This window comes from Anolis carolinensis, chromosome 4 (assembly GCF_035594765.1).
Source record: "Anolis carolinensis isolate JA03-04 chromosome 4, rAnoCar3.1.pri, whole genome shotgun sequence".
Taxonomy (NCBI): domain Eukaryota; kingdom Metazoa; phylum Chordata; class Lepidosauria; order Squamata; family Dactyloidae; genus Anolis; species Anolis carolinensis.
Genome location: NC_085844.1, coordinates 77,374,666 through 77,391,738, shown reverse-complemented (window position 1 = coordinate 77,391,738; position 17,073 = coordinate 77,374,666). Strand labels below are relative to the sequence as shown.

General features: G+C 38.6%; 1 protein-coding gene across 4 annotated transcripts in view; it reads left to right on the top strand.

Moving 5' to 3' along the window:
- The window catches only part of rnf144b (ring finger protein 144B), a 111,235-nt gene that overhangs the window by 89,302 nt on the left and 4,860 nt on the right, over positions 1–17,073 (top strand). For all 4 annotated transcript variants that reach the window (XR_010006114.1, XM_062980671.1, XM_008108803.3 and 1 more), the window contains 4 exons: positions 2,548–2,652; positions 13,784–13,844; positions 14,948–15,152; positions 16,648–16,792. Coding sequence is in view for 3 of the 4 variants with exons in the window: in XM_062980671.1 (XP_062836741.1) it covers positions 2,548–2,652; positions 13,784–13,844; positions 14,948–15,152; positions 16,648–16,792 (516 nt within the window). In the remaining variant the exon portion in view is untranslated. The remainder of the gene's footprint in view (positions 1–2,547; positions 2,653–13,783; positions 13,845–14,947; positions 15,153–16,647; positions 16,793–17,073) is intronic.

The following is a 17,073-nucleotide window of genomic DNA, read 5'->3' as shown; positions in this document are numbered from 1 at the left end:
AAGTCTCCCCTGTTTGCTTGCTTGTTTTGCCAGAGAGCTCAGCTGCTTTGATTTAACCCTACTTGTTGGATAATGAGGGAAGGGCTAAAGAAAGATCCACAAGGATAGGCCCAGGTGACTCAAGTCTCTTTTCACACTACACAGTTATAGCACTTCGAATTGGTTGAATCCTGCAATTTGCAGTTTTGTGTGAGAATTCTCTGCCAAATATTTATAGTTTTTTGCCAAACAGAAAATCCCAGGATATTGTAGGATGGAGCTTTGGCAGTTCAAAGTGATCTCAAACAATTAGAACAGTGGTTCCCAAACTTATTTGGCCTACTGCTGTGGCCCGGGCTGTGGCGTAGGCTGGAGAGCAAGCCAGCTGCAACCAGCTGCAATGAATTACTCTGACCAGGAGGTCATGAGTTCGAGGCCCGCTCGGAGCCTATGTTTGTCTTGTCTTTGTTCTATGTTAAAAGGCATTGAATGTTTGCCTATATGTGTAATGTGATCCTCCCTGAGTCCCCTTCGGGGTGAGAAGGGCGGAATATAAATGCTGTAAATAAATAAATAAATACTGCCCCCTTTCCAGAAAAAATATTACTCAGCGCCCTGTGGAAATTATTTTTTAAATTTTTTTAATAGCAATTAAACAAAGATATATGTATTAATGTTTCTACCTGTGGCCATCACCGCCCCCCTGGATTACTGCAGCACCCACCAGGGGGAGGTAGCACCCACTTTGGGAATCCCTGAATTAGAACAATGTAGAATGAAAGAGATATTAGTGTAAGTGTGGGAAATACGTAATTTATCCAGATGTTTTTGCATCACAAATCTCTTGGCGCCACATTTTCAGCCCATTAAAATGGTGTACACACATGGTCCTCAAATATCAGTCCTTCATATGTTGTGGAATTCTTGAATGTTGACCAAGTTGAATGGGGCTTCTGGAAGCTGAAGTCCAAAACCCCTAGAGGACCAAAGATTGAAAACCAAAGGTCTTCACACAATGAAGAACAACTAGAGTGATGAGAGGTCTGAAAAACAAGTCATATCAGAAATTGATTTTTATGTAGAGAAGTGGGATAGAAAATGAACTTGGTATTATTAGATATGTTTGTGGGGGGGGGGGCAGAAAACATGTTAATGAAAGGATTTGAAAAAATTGTTCTTTCCCTTTTGCATCTGGTTCTTGGAAGCAGTGATCTTTCAGCAGCTCAGGCCTCATACAGTTGATTAAACCAATCAAGGTTTATTCTGAAAAGAACCGTATGCTAGGATCTTATTAGATGGGCAGGGATAAAACGGGGGATAGTGGAGGGAATTATCAGGCTCTGTTCCCTCCCGTCAGGGTCTGTCTTCTTTCTTCCCATGTCATTTTCTCATCTTTCCCTGCTTCTTCTTCATCCTTTCTCCCCTTATTCAATAAGATGGATAAACATCCAACTCCACTGGGTTCCATTTCTCTCTGCTGCCTCATTGGAGCTCCATAGAGTCCCGCCAGAAGAGGCCCTGTGTTATTTGATGAGCTATGTGGGACTCCGTTCTGGCAGCAGAGAGAAGTGGGGAGAAGACATCTTCTCTCTTCATCTGATAAGGTTCCCAGAGGCTGAATATACAAGAACTGTCACGGGAGGCCCTTTGCGTGGTTATGGACAGGGTTTGAGAAAGTTTAATAATTTGGCCCTACAATTCCTAGTATCTTCCCAGTCAACATGGACACTAGCTATGTGGACTAGCAGATTCTGGAAGCTGTTCATTAAAAAGTAATTTTCCTATGCTCTAATTGTAACAATTAATGAGGAGGTACCAATCTACTGTCTCATTTTGGATGGTGTGACTTTTGTCTGAATTTATATTTGAGACACTTTTGGTGTTTTTACTTTAATGACTTTTAGAACGTTGTCACTGCAGAGGTAAATTGTGCTCTTTTATTCACTAGCGAAAAATTATATTTGACCACCATGCACAATGATCTGGGTTTGGTTTTGTGTTATTCCACTACTAATATTACAGTCTGTGGGTAGTTAAATAATGTGGAAATGCTTTCAATATTTACATCAGCCTCAGTGCAGATTCATGGAACTATGTATCCTCTTTTTCTGGGCTACTGAAATTCGTAGCCTCAGTACAAGGATTTTTCTGATCATTCACATAACCGCTTACATAGCAGCGTTCTAAGCAGAGTGTGTCCTTGCAGCAAACAGATGCAATTTACTCTTAGTCATCATGTCAGAGGAACAAAATTAGTCACACACAAAAGGGGACTAGAAAAACAAAACCCCATTCTAAGTAGAGAAAAATGTAATCTGATGGTTTTCATAGTTATGGGAAAAAAATAACTTAGAAGGATTTGATTTTCTGCCTTGTAAACATATGGAAAATGCCTTCATCCACATTGAACATGTCTGTATTGAGTCCTCAGAATAATCTTCACTTTGCAGTCACAGTTAAATTTCTTGGAGCATGAACATTTCAGCACAACCAGTTGAAGAAGTGAAGATATATGGTAAAGTTTAATATGGTTTGTAACTTATCTATATGTTTTCCCTCCATTTTTAGTGCCTAAAACAATATATGCAGTTAGCCATTCGGGAAGGTTGCGGTTCTCCCATCACTTGTCCAGACATGGTGTGCTTAAGCCGGGGGACTCTGCAAGAAACTGAGGTATCTACACTTGTCATCTCTCCCCTTTATTTTTTTTAATCATCTTTGTTCACTTATATAATGACTATATTAGACTGTTTCCTCCCATTAATTACTGTAATGACTACTTGGCAGGAGGCCCACTTGACAGGAGAAATAAGAAAGAAGCAGATGGCTTCTCTCTTGTTTTCCCTTTCCTGGGGAAATGTTTACTTGGCATCCAGGCAGTCTCCAAATCGCCTGCTCAAAAGCCAGAATTTGCCCATCTGAATGTCACCAGCCCTCTTTTAGCATTATTGTTGGAATATGGATGGCATTCAGGGTTTATAAAACACAAATTGGATGAGATTTTACATGTCACTGACTTTTAACTTGGTTGCCGTGAGACTTCTGAATAAAGTATGATTGCCTTATAAATGAAATGAGATATGACGGCAAATGTTTGGTACCTTTGAGGACTAAGGCCAGTTGCCAGTTGTAGGTCCCGCTGAATCCAAAGAATTTGCAAAACGGTTTTTCATGCAATAGTTGATTTGGTGTATTTGTTGTAGTTGGGATGATTGGATTTACATAATTTTGAGTGGCATAAACTTTTGAATACAGTTGGTCTTTAGAATGGATTAGACAAAATTTAAAGCACAGTAATAAAAGTGCACTAGGTAAAAATAAGTTTCCCTTAGCCCACCTGAATAAAAGGTTTTGCTTGCCAGCAGAAGAACAAGTGAGATGAAGCTAATTTGGACTCTCACAGAAAGGTATACCAAAGGCTGGGACCAGTGCTGATAAACTATATACAGTAGAGTCCCGCTTATCCGAGTTCCGCTTATCCAACACTCCGTATTATCTGAGGCAAATGTCCTCCATCGCTCGCTCTGTCACTCACTCACCCCGCCAGGTCTCGGTGCTGCCGGAACCCAGCTGGGTGAGTGAGTGAAGGATGGAGGGTGGGTGAGCGAAGGAGAGCTGTAAAGGCTCTCGCTTGCTCGTTCCTTCGCCAGGCCGGGCCCTGTGCTACTGGAACCCGGCGTGGCGAAGGAGCTGAGGCATCCCGGTGGGTGAGTGAAGGAGGGCGGCAAAGGCCCTCGCTTGTTCACTTGCTCCTTCACCAGGCTGGGCCCCGTGCTGCTGGGACCCGGCGTGGCGAAGGAGCTGAGGGACGGAGGGCGGGCGAACGAAGGAGGGCAGCAAAGGCCCTCGCTTGCTTGCTTGCTTGCTTGCTCGCTCCTTCATCAGGCCGGGGCCCATGCTGCCGGGACCTGCTGTGACGAAGGAGCTGAGGGATGGAGGGTGGGCGAGCAAAGGAGGGCGGCAAAGGCCCTCCCTCGCTCTCTCTCTCACTTACTCACCCTGCCAGGTCCCAGTGCTGCTGTCGCCACTCCTGGGACCCGGCCTGGTAAGTGAGCGAGGGAGGGAGGGTGTGCGGCCGAGCACCCACCCTGTTATCCATCAGTTTCACTTATCCATCATTCTGCCCGCCAGTTTATGACGAATAAGCGAGACTCTACTGTACTTACTTTCCACATCCCATGTTTTGAAATGAACATTTATATTTTCATTGTTTAAAAACCACTTCCCATTTTTGTGATGTGACCAGATATAGTGATGGCTAGGGAGCACAAAAAAGATGAGGGACATTATGGACATTAGGGACATGTGGACATTATGTTTCCAATTCTGTCTAAATATCCCCTTTTCCATAATGGATCATATGGGAGGAGCTGATATCCAAAGGTAAATTGACTTAAGAAATGCATTTGTTATAGGTCCCAAATAAGATTTAGTAATACAAACATCTGCTTTCTATTGAGGACAATATTATTGTCCAGAAAAGACAAGTCTCCATCTTGGACCCACACTTTCTCAAATTATAGTTTCTCTCATGGGGTATCCCTATTATTAAATTCTGTTTTATTTTCCGGTTTTGTTTGTGTAATTGGTACTAAAAAATGAGAAATGTAGCCTGAAGATGTTTGCTTTCAAATATCCATTTATTTTACTTCTTTCTATATACTTTGTTGTACCCATAAAGCATCACTGTAAATGGTGAGGGAGCTCTTTAATGGAACAAATGAATATTTTATGATGAAAGTAATGCAGTCTTTTATTAGGGTGGGAGTACTAATAATCTGACATTCAGTACAAAGCAAAAGTAGTGATGATAGCATAAGAGGGAAAGCAAATTAAATCTTGCCTCTTGATTTATAGAAATGTGTTCTTTGACACTATCGTGTCAATAGCGATCTTCCATTACTTAGCAGAGTAGTATTATGGGCACTTAAATATTTACGATGTGGATTAGGTGAATTATCTGTCGGCATAACATGGCAAATGGAATGGCTTTAAAAAATTATTGTGAAATAAAAAAAGATTATGCTGCCATTAGTGGATTTTTGAGTCAGAGGGTTAAATAGCTAAGTCACTTTGCAAGGCAATTTTAGTTATCAGTAAAATATACAAAATTCAGAAAGATGAATTCACAAGCTAATATCTGTGTAAAGAACTGAAGAGGTAAATAAAGAATGAAGACTAAGTGCAGATCATTTCAAGAGCCCGGGAAAGGTTTTTCCTGTATGGGGGTAATTCTCATTACCTTTCCATTACTCCTATTACACTCCCATTTTTACAAAGCAGTGCCATTCTCATTGCAGTGTTAAGAATTAACACTAGTACTCTATCCTTTTTTTAAAAAAGCAACTGATAAGAGAATGGAATAGAAACATTCCTGCAAAATGTCTCAAAAACCCAATCAGACCATTTTGAAAAGTATCTGGAAAACATTTTACATGATGCCAGTTATTTTTTGTCATGTCAGAAGCGACTTGAGGACATCCTGCAAGTCGCTTCTGATGTGAGAGAATTGGCCGTCTACAGATAAGTTGCCCAGGGGACACCCAGATGTGTTACCATCCTGCTGGGAAGCTTCTCTCATGTCCTGCATGGGAAGCTAGAGCTGACAGATGGGAGCTCACCCCATCTTGCAGATTTGAGCCACCAAGTTAGCAACTCAACATTTAGTAGCTTACTTCTTGACGTGGCTTTCTTTTATCTTACTTACCAAAAAAGAGATACTAACTTAGATACTAACATTCTTACTTTGAAGGACATGATAGGCAAATAGGCTTTCTCTTGCAAAGTTGAATTGGCTTCCGCTTTGCTTACATTCTGCTGGCATTTCAAATTGCCTTTTTTTTCCTCACAAAGCTGCAACCCTTTTGATGTTACCAATGTTTTAATTTACTAGGTGTGTGTTTTTAATTTCTGTCCAGAACAGTTTTTTTTTCCTGGCACATTAGCTCTTTAAATAAAGTCATACAATCCATAAATACAACAGAAACAGTTTGTTTCAAAGGAAGGAAGCAAGTATTGTTGGGAGAAGGGTGGGAACAGGGGGACTAAAATTGTTTAACTCTTGTGTGTTAGAACTAATAATTTGTTTTTACGTTTAAAACTGAGAAAGTAAAATGGATCAGTATGAGGGGATTCTAATATTGTAAACCTCATAATTGCTATCTCAGTGCATTAATTTTAAAGTAATAATAATAATAATAATAATAATAATAATAATAATAATAACAACAACTACTTTATTTATATCCTGCCACCATCTCCCAAAAGGGACTCGGGGTGGCTTACAAAGCAGCAATAATAGTGCCATACAATCCATAAATACAACAGAAATTTACCAGAACCAAGAATGCCCCCAAATGACATAAAACACCACTTGTGAGAATTAACTAAAAACACAATAAAATATTCAAAAACAATAAATCAATAAAATGCAGCAATCGCTACCAATTAAAAGAGTTATACAAGTAGATGATGAAAAAAGATAAAATAATTCAAGATTTTCCATACATTGGCTCAGTCATTAATTAGAATAAGATAGCAGTCAAGAAACCAGAAGAAGACCAGGGCTTGGAAAGGGTAGCTATGAAGAAGGTAGAAAAGATCCTGAAATGTCAAGGCCAAATACTAAAGTTAAGATTGACCATAGCATTGCATTTCCCATTTCTATGTGTGATTGTGAAATCTTGACAGTTGAAGGAAGCTGATAGGAAGAAAATAAACTTATTTAAAATGTGGTGATGGAGAAAAACCCTGTAGATACCATGCACTGCTAATATGTCAAAAAAGTGAGTTACAGAGCAAATCAAGCCTCAACCTTCCTCAGCAGTCTAGGTGACTAAACTGAGGCTGTTGTACTTTGGCCATATTATGAGAAGAGATTGCTCACTAGTAAAGATGATAGTGCTTGGTAAAGTGGAGGACATTAGAAAAAGAGAAAGACTATTGTATATTGCAAGTGGATAGACTCGACTAAGGAAGCTATGTCCCTGATGACTTCATCACACACAATAAAATCAGCGTTTCTAGACATTTAAGGAATGGCTACCTATAAAACCCATCAAATGACACAAGCTCATACCGTGGGTTTCAGGTATTTTGTCATTTCTAAAGTTTGTTTTTTTTGTGTCGATTCCCAAGTTGATTAGTAATCAACTTCATTTAAAATTACCCGCATAGAGACGGGTAAAAACATCAAATGTAACATGTGATGGGAATTACCTATTGCCTGCTTGTAAACGTAACAGTAATGTTATTCTGGAGGGAGGAGCCGAGATGGGCAGTATGGAATCCTTTCTTCTGCCATAATCTTTTTGGGACCGAGGAGGAAAAAACTGTAGTTTATATCTTTTTGTTATCAATGTAAATTAAATAGAGTTAACTTTTGAATGGAGAGGTATCTGTACTTATAAAGAGAAATTGTAATATATAATATTATAGAATTGAAAAATCCTGTTTAATGATCCCTCATTAAAAAGTACTTCCATGAGAACAAACCCAGAGGATTTTTTCAAGTAAAAGAAAACAAGGGAAGAGACAGTGGGAAGATAAATATGTCTTCCATGTGATGGGAAGGCAAACTGATAATTTGAAAATAAATCTAAACAAAGGAAAATGTGTGATGGGGGTAGGAACATCATTTAATTTCCAAACGGGGCATTGCGAAGCTTAAGGGAAAAACAGTAATCCTCAACATTTTACTTATCGCATGGGATGAAGACCTGAGTCTTCAAGACCTTAGTGGTGCTGTTGAGGGTAGGGTGACATGGTTGCCGTAAGTCAAAGTTGACTTAATGGCAGCTAAAAATGAATCTCAGTTCATAACTGGTGTAAATCCGCCGTGAGTCCCCTTGGGGAGATAGGGTGGAATAAAATAAAGTTTTATTATTATTTTATTATTAAATCTAAATGGTTTCTCCCTATACTGATCAAAAGTTTTTGTTAGGCCTGGCTTTGTTTATCAGGATGAGACATGGTAAAATAAGTTATAAATGCTTAGGAGGATTTCTACTGTAGTTGATCTCAGGATCTGGAATGACTCATTCTGTTGCATTTCATGTCAGGATTCACCTATTTCAAGTGATTACGAAAGATGGATTTCATGAGGATCTACTTTGAATATGATTGTGCTGTAGTGGTCCATCTTCACACCTTTGACTATAATTCCGTATTGTCTTGCATTTTCACATAGTAGACTAGCAAAGTTATGTTGCGCAAAGAGAAGGATTCCTTCCAAGTGTCCTTTCAGATGTTTTGGATGACAGCTCCCACCGTCTCTTGGTATACACCAAGGGGATGATGGGAGTCTTGTCTAACACAGGGATTCTTAAACATTTCCCCTTTCCACCAGATAATTTTTTATGTGGCCCCAGATATATAGGTATATAAAATAAATAAAAAGCAAACTTTTACTGAGAATAAATCAACATTTGCAAGGCATACTAAACAGGCTAATTTTCTTTTTTATGAAGTACAGTCGAGGTATTTTCTGTAGAGTCCACTGTAAACACGTCCAAGAGATTTGTTTAAATGAGTGGTGTCCAAAAATCTTTTACTGTTGCTAATTTTTCATGACTCCAGCATTGAGCTAAAGGTACCCCATTTGGGAATGAGACCCACAGTTTAAAAGAAAAAGTGGTTTAACACATCTGAATGGCATGAGATTAGGGACAGCTTCTCTGGAAGAACCATCTCCACATGCTGAAAAAATTGGCCTCTGCTTAAAAAAAACACACACACACACTTTTTTTAAAATTGGCCTTTGAAACTAAAAGCAAAATTGCCCTTAATCTCGCAAGAATGCCTACTAAAGTTTGAAAGAATATCATCAGATCTCTTTTCCTCCCTCTATTCCACATCCCTCAGACATCTCCAGAACTCTCCAATCTTGATATCAACTGTGTTGTGTTGATTTAATGTCAAGTTGTTGTTTGCTTCAAGTAGACAACCCAATAATCTGCCTTTTGAAATAACGTAATTTTGCAGATCGACTGAGTCATATCCTTTTATTAAGAAGGAGCTTATTTTCTAAGAAAGAGACTGTGCCCCCCCCCCCCCCCCCCCCGCTTGCACCCTGCCAATCTCCAGCTCTCATATGGCAACATCTATACTTCTGGAAGATTACTCTGAATAGTTTTTCATTGCAACCGAAGATGGCCTCATGCGCCTTTATGTTCTTGTTTCTGTGTTGGCAGGATTAGAGTCCAAATGATTAATATCTAAAAAAAATACTAAAGATGCTCACTTTCTCAAGATTATTTATTCATGTCTGGAGATGCATTGTCTCTACACAGAGAAATAGTTTATTCTGGAATAACAAGTATCTGCTACTGGATGTTAATCTGACTGTTTTTGAGAAATGATAGTTACATAAGTATAGCAATTATTACAAGATAATCTGATCATATTGGAACAGGCATGGCTTCTTACCCCCACCTTTCTAGACCGAGAGATTGAAGGTTCTTTATCATTTGTCAGCTCATCTGTCTGGGGTCCCTTTTATCACCTTCTGGTTGCTTGTGCGTCCAAATTTCGACCATAATAAAAACCAGATAGAGTTAACATCAACACTCCACTTAAGCATTCTTAGTTATTGGACTCTCAGGATATTTTTATGGGAGAAAGATAAGAATCTCTGTTGATCTTTTAGAAGATTTATTATATGCAGTCGGAACCGCCTGTCGCTTCAGGTTAGACCATTGAGCTGCTGAACTTGCTGACCAAAAGGTCGGTGGTTCGAATCTGGGAAGCGGGGTGAACTTTTGCTGTTAGGCCCAGATTCTGCCAACCTAGCAGTTCAAAAACTCTCTCCAGCAGGAAGGTAACGGCGTTCCATGCAGTCATGCCGGTCACATGACCTTGGAGGTGTCTTCGGACAATGCTGGCTTTTCGGCTTAGAAATGAAGATGAGCACCAACCCCCAGAGACGGACATGACTAGACTTCATGTCAGGGGAAAACCTTTGCCTTTATTATATGCAGTCATAGATATGTAAACATAGATACCCCCTTTAGGAAGAAACACAGATCTGAAAGTCTAAACACATTATTTTCTTTACATTGTATTGGATGTAAGAAATCATACTTCCAGTATATAAAAATTCAAAAGGACTTAACCTTGACACCACTTGCACCCCTCTAGCAGGCATCTCTGTAACTAACACTTGGAGGAACATTACCATTTCCACAATATAACTTAACCATTTATCTATTAAGGAATATCATTTCATCTGCTGAGGAAGTATATTGCCCTTAACAAGCATCCAAGGGATTAATATCTTTGGACATTGTTATATCCAGCAGCACCCAAATCAATAATTATGAGAAATATATCTATTTAACATAGACTATTTGAGACCAGAGAGTCTCTCTCTTACCGGCATGGTCTATCTCCATCAGCATGTCAGGGTTGTTGGCTTGCAATAGCAGCTGATATCAACAGCATATATATTGGTCACATGACTTCTATCTCTTCTTGGCAGGTTTTGTATCTTTCCTTTCTCAAATTGCATCTGTCTTTCACCAAATTACATCAGCTATCTGATTGTATTAGCCATTATTAGTCAGTTGTCTTTTTGGAAACTGAATTGTCACTTTCACGGTGAGGAATTATCCATTGGCAGTCAGTGGTGCACTGGCAGCAGTAGAATATAGCCTCTATTTATATATGCATTAGTTCAGAGTATGTTTGGTTTTTTGTAGACTGCAAATTAAACAGTGTGTACATTGGTGCACATGCATGTGCATAGAAGCAAGGACACACGGGATTCTGAAGGGGGAATTTCTCTGTATATCTCTGTGTATACATGTGTGACACATGCCTATGCAAAAATAAACCCATAGGATTCAATGGAACTTACTCTCTGGAAGCTGCATACAGAAGTCCAGGAAATAAAAGGAAATTAAGGTTTAATTGCCGCACAATACTAGGATCTGGCTTTTATTGCATGCTAAGGGGAGAGGTTATTTTTATACCACTTGCATTGCCTTATAAAGGGTTGGATAACAAATTAGATTGGCTTCTCTCGGATCCATAACAATTGTGCATTAGAAATATAACAGATGGGTTTGGGATCAAGCGTGTGTTTGTGCCTCATGTCTGGAGAAGAAAGAAGGTATGACCTGAGGACAGAGGAGAGTAAATAATGAAGCAGCATGGGAGATTGTATCAGAATACATAAAATTTCAAAAATATTGATCTCTTGCAGAAGCATTGACATATAGACTTCTTGGTTAGTTTTGCTGCTTGGTAATTCCATCTGTTGGCCTGCTGAGTCTTGGACTCTCACATTTCTGACACCATATAGCTTCCATTATGTTGGAACACCAGAAGTCCATTAGCATGTGGATTTTGTCTGGATTTCTTTAGAATTTGTAGTGATGTACACTGTGCCAAGACTCTTTGCTCAATCTTATGTTTTCTATGTGTTATGTGCTCTTTGCTCAATGATGTACCTTCAGTATCCATTGTTTTTCCAAGCTACTTATTTATAAATCTAGATTCATAGATCACACAAATTATTTGTTCAGCATCTGTGGTAATGCAAAACACACTATACCTAAATGACATGTGTTCCTTTCTTTTTGTTATTGTCTTTAACTATTTGAAAGACTGGGATTTCCTTGCCATTTCTTGTGAATAAACAAACACATTCTTATAATTGTTTCTCCATAATGACTTGCCTTCTTGACCTCTTGTTATTCTTATAGATCTTTCCTGAATATTTTGTTGTCCTCTTTTGGGGCATTGTCTTTTGGAATTGAAATACATTCTGGAATGTGTATACCTAATAAGTACCACACAAATTCAAAGATGGCAAAGTTGAGAATTACTGCAAATATGAGACTGGTCTTGCACATCATGAATTGTTTTGGGAACTAGCTTTCAATGCAGTGATAGTAAATGTCTGGACATTCTGCAGTAGAATTAGTGGGTGCTGCCATTTCCCAATATATATCTGATTTTTCTTTCGTCCCAATTAAATATGCTCTGAGTCCCCTTGGGGAGAGAGGGCAGTCTGTAAATAAAGTTGTTGTTGTTATTGTTATTATTATTACTATGTGGGTATTGGAAAAGGGTCCAAATTGCTTATGCAGAAAATATGATCTAACTTTGTTTAAAATCACTTTTAGTAAAGATAAGATACAATAACAATTCCAGGTTGTTGTGAGTTTTCCGGGCTGTATGACCATGTTACTGTATATATCTGTGGAAGGTACAGGGTGGGAGAAAGAACTCTTGTCTGTTGGAGGCCAGTGTGAATGTTGTAATTAACACAGATATATAAACCTCCCTTACTTAGTTTCCGATATACCTCACAACCTCTGAGGATGCTTGCCATAAATGTAGGTGAAATGTCAGGAGAGAATGCTTCTGGAACATGGTCATACAGCCCGAAAAACTTACAACATCCCAGTGATTCCAGCCATAAAAGCCTTCGACAACACAATAAAAATTTTAATAGTAAAGGATGCAGTCAATGAGAATGTTTATCTCTCTCTGTGTATGTCTTGTCGGTTTCACTAAAATGAGTTAATTGGTGCAATCGGACATATGTGGGCAAACTTTTCAGTGTTCTGTATCCCAAGTTTGTGATCTTACACATAGTTCTAGAAATGACTTCTTACAAATACTAACCACAGTTTCAGTTTAGGCCAGTTTCATGCCCTCCAGCATTTCATAGATGAAAATTGTGACATGTGTGGTCAAGTAACATCAAGAGTGTGGTTATATAGGGCAAAGGTTATATAACTTTTGCCCTATATTACCACATATACTGCCGGGCCCAATTCAAGGTGCAGGTTTTGATCTATAAAGCCCTATACGGCTCGGGCCCTACCTATCTCCGTGATCGCATCTCCTCCTATGAGCCAGTGCGGACCTTGACATCATCTGGGGAGGCTCTTCTCGCGCTCCCACCACCGTCTCAAGTGCCGGCTGATGGGGACGAGGGAACAAGCCTTCTCGGCAGTGGCCCCCCGGCTCTGGAATGCATTGCCAAAAGAGATCAGGCAATCCCCTACATTATCCAATTTCCGTAAGGAACTGAAGACCTGGTGGTGTCGGCAGGTTTTTGAGTAATTACATTGGACTACCACCGATTTCTGGGCCTGAATATATTGCACAAGATTTCCCTAGCCTAAAATGATACATTTTAATATATTGGGTTTATGGTTCCCGTCCCCTTGATCTGGTCATGTAAGTGTTATTTATTGTTATAATTGTATTATTTTACTTTGTTTAATAATGTGTTATTACATTGTTATGTAATGTTTGTGTTGCTTTTATGACTGTAAACCGCCCTGAGTCCCATCCAGGAGATAGGGCGGTATATAAATAAAGTTTTTTTATATTATATTATTTATTAAAGGTTATTAGCGAGGAAGGACACGCAATCTAGGAGATGCTGCAGCAGTCTGATTTTGCTTGAGTTTACAGGGAAGTCCAAGATTACACCTTTCCTGTTCTTTCTCCCTGCTCAGTTTGAGTACAAACTACCTTTGCACTTTGAACTCTATTTGTAGCAATTGAAATAAGATGAGGACAAATAGTAGTAATAGGAATAAATCACTTTAAATAGTGCTGAAAACATGGGTCAGGGAATGAATTGGGACTGTCCCAGCCAAAGTAGGACAGTTGGAGCGTATTCAGTTTTACAAGATTTATTTTCTTTGATTTCCAGAAATAGGGAATTTATGGAGTGATGAGTAAATAATGAATCATTGCAAAAAATTTATTCGACCTGAATTTTAGACTGGATAATTCCCTATTGTCCATTCTTAATATTTTGTTTTGTTCTTTGTTTCAGATTTCCAGCTTAGTACCTGCTGATCAATTTCAGTTATACCAGCGACTGAAATTTGAAAGAGGTGTGTTTTTATATTATCTTATAACAGTTAATGTGTTAAATATGTCCACATAACTAAATTCACAAGAAAACAGAAAATCCTTAGGAAGACACTCCAGGCTGTCATCACTATCATATACTTGCCAATACAGTTAACTTCCAGGTTGCAGTCTAGGCAAATGTGTCTTCAAAATTCAGTCAAAATATTCAAGCCCTGCCTTAGTTCATAGCCATGGATTTACCTTTCCGAATCTATTTTATTTGTTAGTGTGTGTGTCAAAGAACCATGTGGTTGAGTGGCTTGAAACATATTGGTATGGCCACATGGCATAGCCCATGTGGCCATAAAATAATGCAACAGATAATTTAAGATGAACATGTTCTACTTGTAGTTTGTGGACCAGAATTGTTAATTGTAAAACATATGAATTTAATTACATATATCTGATCTTTTTGGAACAAGGGAAAAGGTTTAGCTCCGTTCAGAACCCCTGCAGTCCTGTTTATGTATTTTTTTTAAATGAACTGTTAATTGCATTTACTCTTATCACATATCATCTAGTAATCTCATACGTAGAATAATTTTTCTTGTGTAGATTTTACTGATTTGAAATACCCTATATAATGCCCCAATGCCTCTTCATTAATCTTACAGTGAATTTTATAACAACCCTTCTCCAGAATATTTGCAAAGTGTCATGCAATAATCGGGTGGATTCTGATGTAATGCATTAGATCCCAACATGCTTCTTCCTTAGTGCTCTGAGGAAACATACTCCGTAACTTTTGAAAGTGATCTAATTTTTAGATAGGAACCTTCACTTCTATGTGGTTATTATTTGCTATTATCTGAAATTGGTTTGTATCCATCACAGCACTGCTGTGTCTAATGTCTAATGATTTTTTATCTTAGTGAAAATCATTCTAACTTTGAATTATATTTGTGAAAATGAACAAAGATTTTGACTTCCTGTTTCCTAGAAGGTACTAATTGTATGTATTTGGCTACACTGATTTTTGTGTGTGAATGGAACATTATTATCTAAGTTTAAGTACCACTAGAGGAATGGAAGATTAAGTACAAAAGTTAAAATGTGTTTGAATTTTTAAATGAACACTTTTCAGAAGTGCATCTGGATCCACTAAGAACCTGGTGCCCCTCTGCTGACTGTCAGACTGTGTGCCAAATTGAACTCAGTGAATCTGAATTACCAGTGCCTGTAAAGTGCCAGGCTTGCTACTTGACGTTCTGCTCATCATGCAAAGAACCCTGGCATCTAGACAGATCGTGCCTGGAAAGCCATCTTCTTGTAGTACCAAATGAGCAAGGGTAAGAGATTTGTGTATATGCTGTACCTTTTCCATATGTATATTAATTGCAATAAACTCTTGATGAATCCAGTTTGATATCCTGGAGAATGACCCCCCTCCTTAGGATGTGGGACTGGGAAAGGACTCAGCAATCCCAACCCTGATGCCTGCTGCACAACATACAGTAGAGTCTCACTTATCCAACATAAGCGGGCCGGCAGAATGTTGGATAAGCGAATATGTTGGATAATAAGGAGAGATTAAGGAGAAGTCTATTAAACATCAAATTAGGTAATGATTTTACAAATTAAGCACTAAAACATTATGTTATACAACAAATTTGACAGAAAAAGTAGTTCAATATGCAGTAATGCTTCGTAGTAATTACTGTATTTATGAATTTAGCACCAAAATATCACGATGTATTGAAAACGTTGACTACAAAAATGTGTTGGATAATCCAGAACGTTGGATAAGCGAATGTTGGATAAGTGAGACTCTACTGTAATTCCTAAATCCATATTCTTTGGCTAGCATCCTGTTAGTTAGTCCCAACTACAGCAGTCTTGTTCAATCAGTTATTGATGAGTGAGCCAAGATCTGGCAAATCCCATTGATTTAATAAGTCTATTTTAGTCAGTACTACCCAACGTAACCAGCAGCCATAAATAGAGTATTTAGTGTAGGCTACATGTTGCTTGGCATCTGAAAAGCTTAGGAAATATCCAGGTAGATTTAGTTTGATTTGCCTTTTCTGCTATTTTACTTCTAAATCCCAGTTCCATAGGCATCTCTGGCCATGACGACTTTTTCTTGGTCCCTATGGCAGAATTGCTTGGTACCATTATAGCTATACCTTCTGGTTGACTTCTTATGATGATTTCCTGTTTTGGTTTTGTGCTGGGAAACTGTTATCTAAATAGAAATGCAACACAAAAACAAACTCTTACTAAAATCTTTATTTGTGTGATGGGAAAGCAGCGAGCAAGAATCCATTATTCAATTTCACAAATGTGCTTTTACATTTCAAGACACTACTTGGAGGGGTGTGAATGGATATATAGGCCATCCATTTCTCCAGTTGAAGAAATATGTGAATTAAATTTTTGCACAGTTATTCGATATTAAAAAAAAAATTGTATGGAAAGGCTTGAGCGTTTCCTGTTGATATGGAGAAGTGCTTTTTAATAGCATTGTGTGGAGGGTAAGTCACCTGACATTGTCTAAATTTATCTTGGAGACTCAATATATTGCATAACTGACTGTGGAACAACAGTGGAACTCTCTGCCTCAGAGTGTGGTGGAAGCTCCTTCCTTGGAAACTTTTAAACAGCCATCTGTTAGGGATACTTTGTGCTTTTCCTGCATGACAGGAGGTTGGACTAGATGGCCCATGTGGTTTCTTCCAACTCTATTATTCTATGGTTCTATAGACAGCATGCCATGAAAAATTTATGGCACTCTTAAGATAAACTATTGTTGTTCATAGGTATTTTTCCTCCCTTCTTTTCTAGAGCACTTATCCGGACTGACACAGACGCTCCAATTAAACAGTGCCCAATTTGCCGCATCCATATAGAACGGAATGAAGGCTGTGCTCAAATGATGTGCAAGAACTGCAAGCACACATTTTGCTGGTATTGTCTTCAAAATCTGGATGTAAGTGGCCTCTGACAAAAGGCTTTGAGGTTGGGCTTTACAGGCGGATGCCTCATGTGTCCTTAACACTTGTTGTAATCCAAAACTATGGTGAACTGCTAAGGACCGTAAGAACTGGATGGATTATGCCAAAGATGCAATCATTCTATCTCTGACAGGGACCCAATAAAATTATTCTGAGATACTGATAAAGACAGTAGGACTCTCCTGTGGTAACTCACTTGGCAATTCAGTTTTACTTCCCTTCCTAAACAGAAGCACAGTTTCTTTACTAAAGCAGA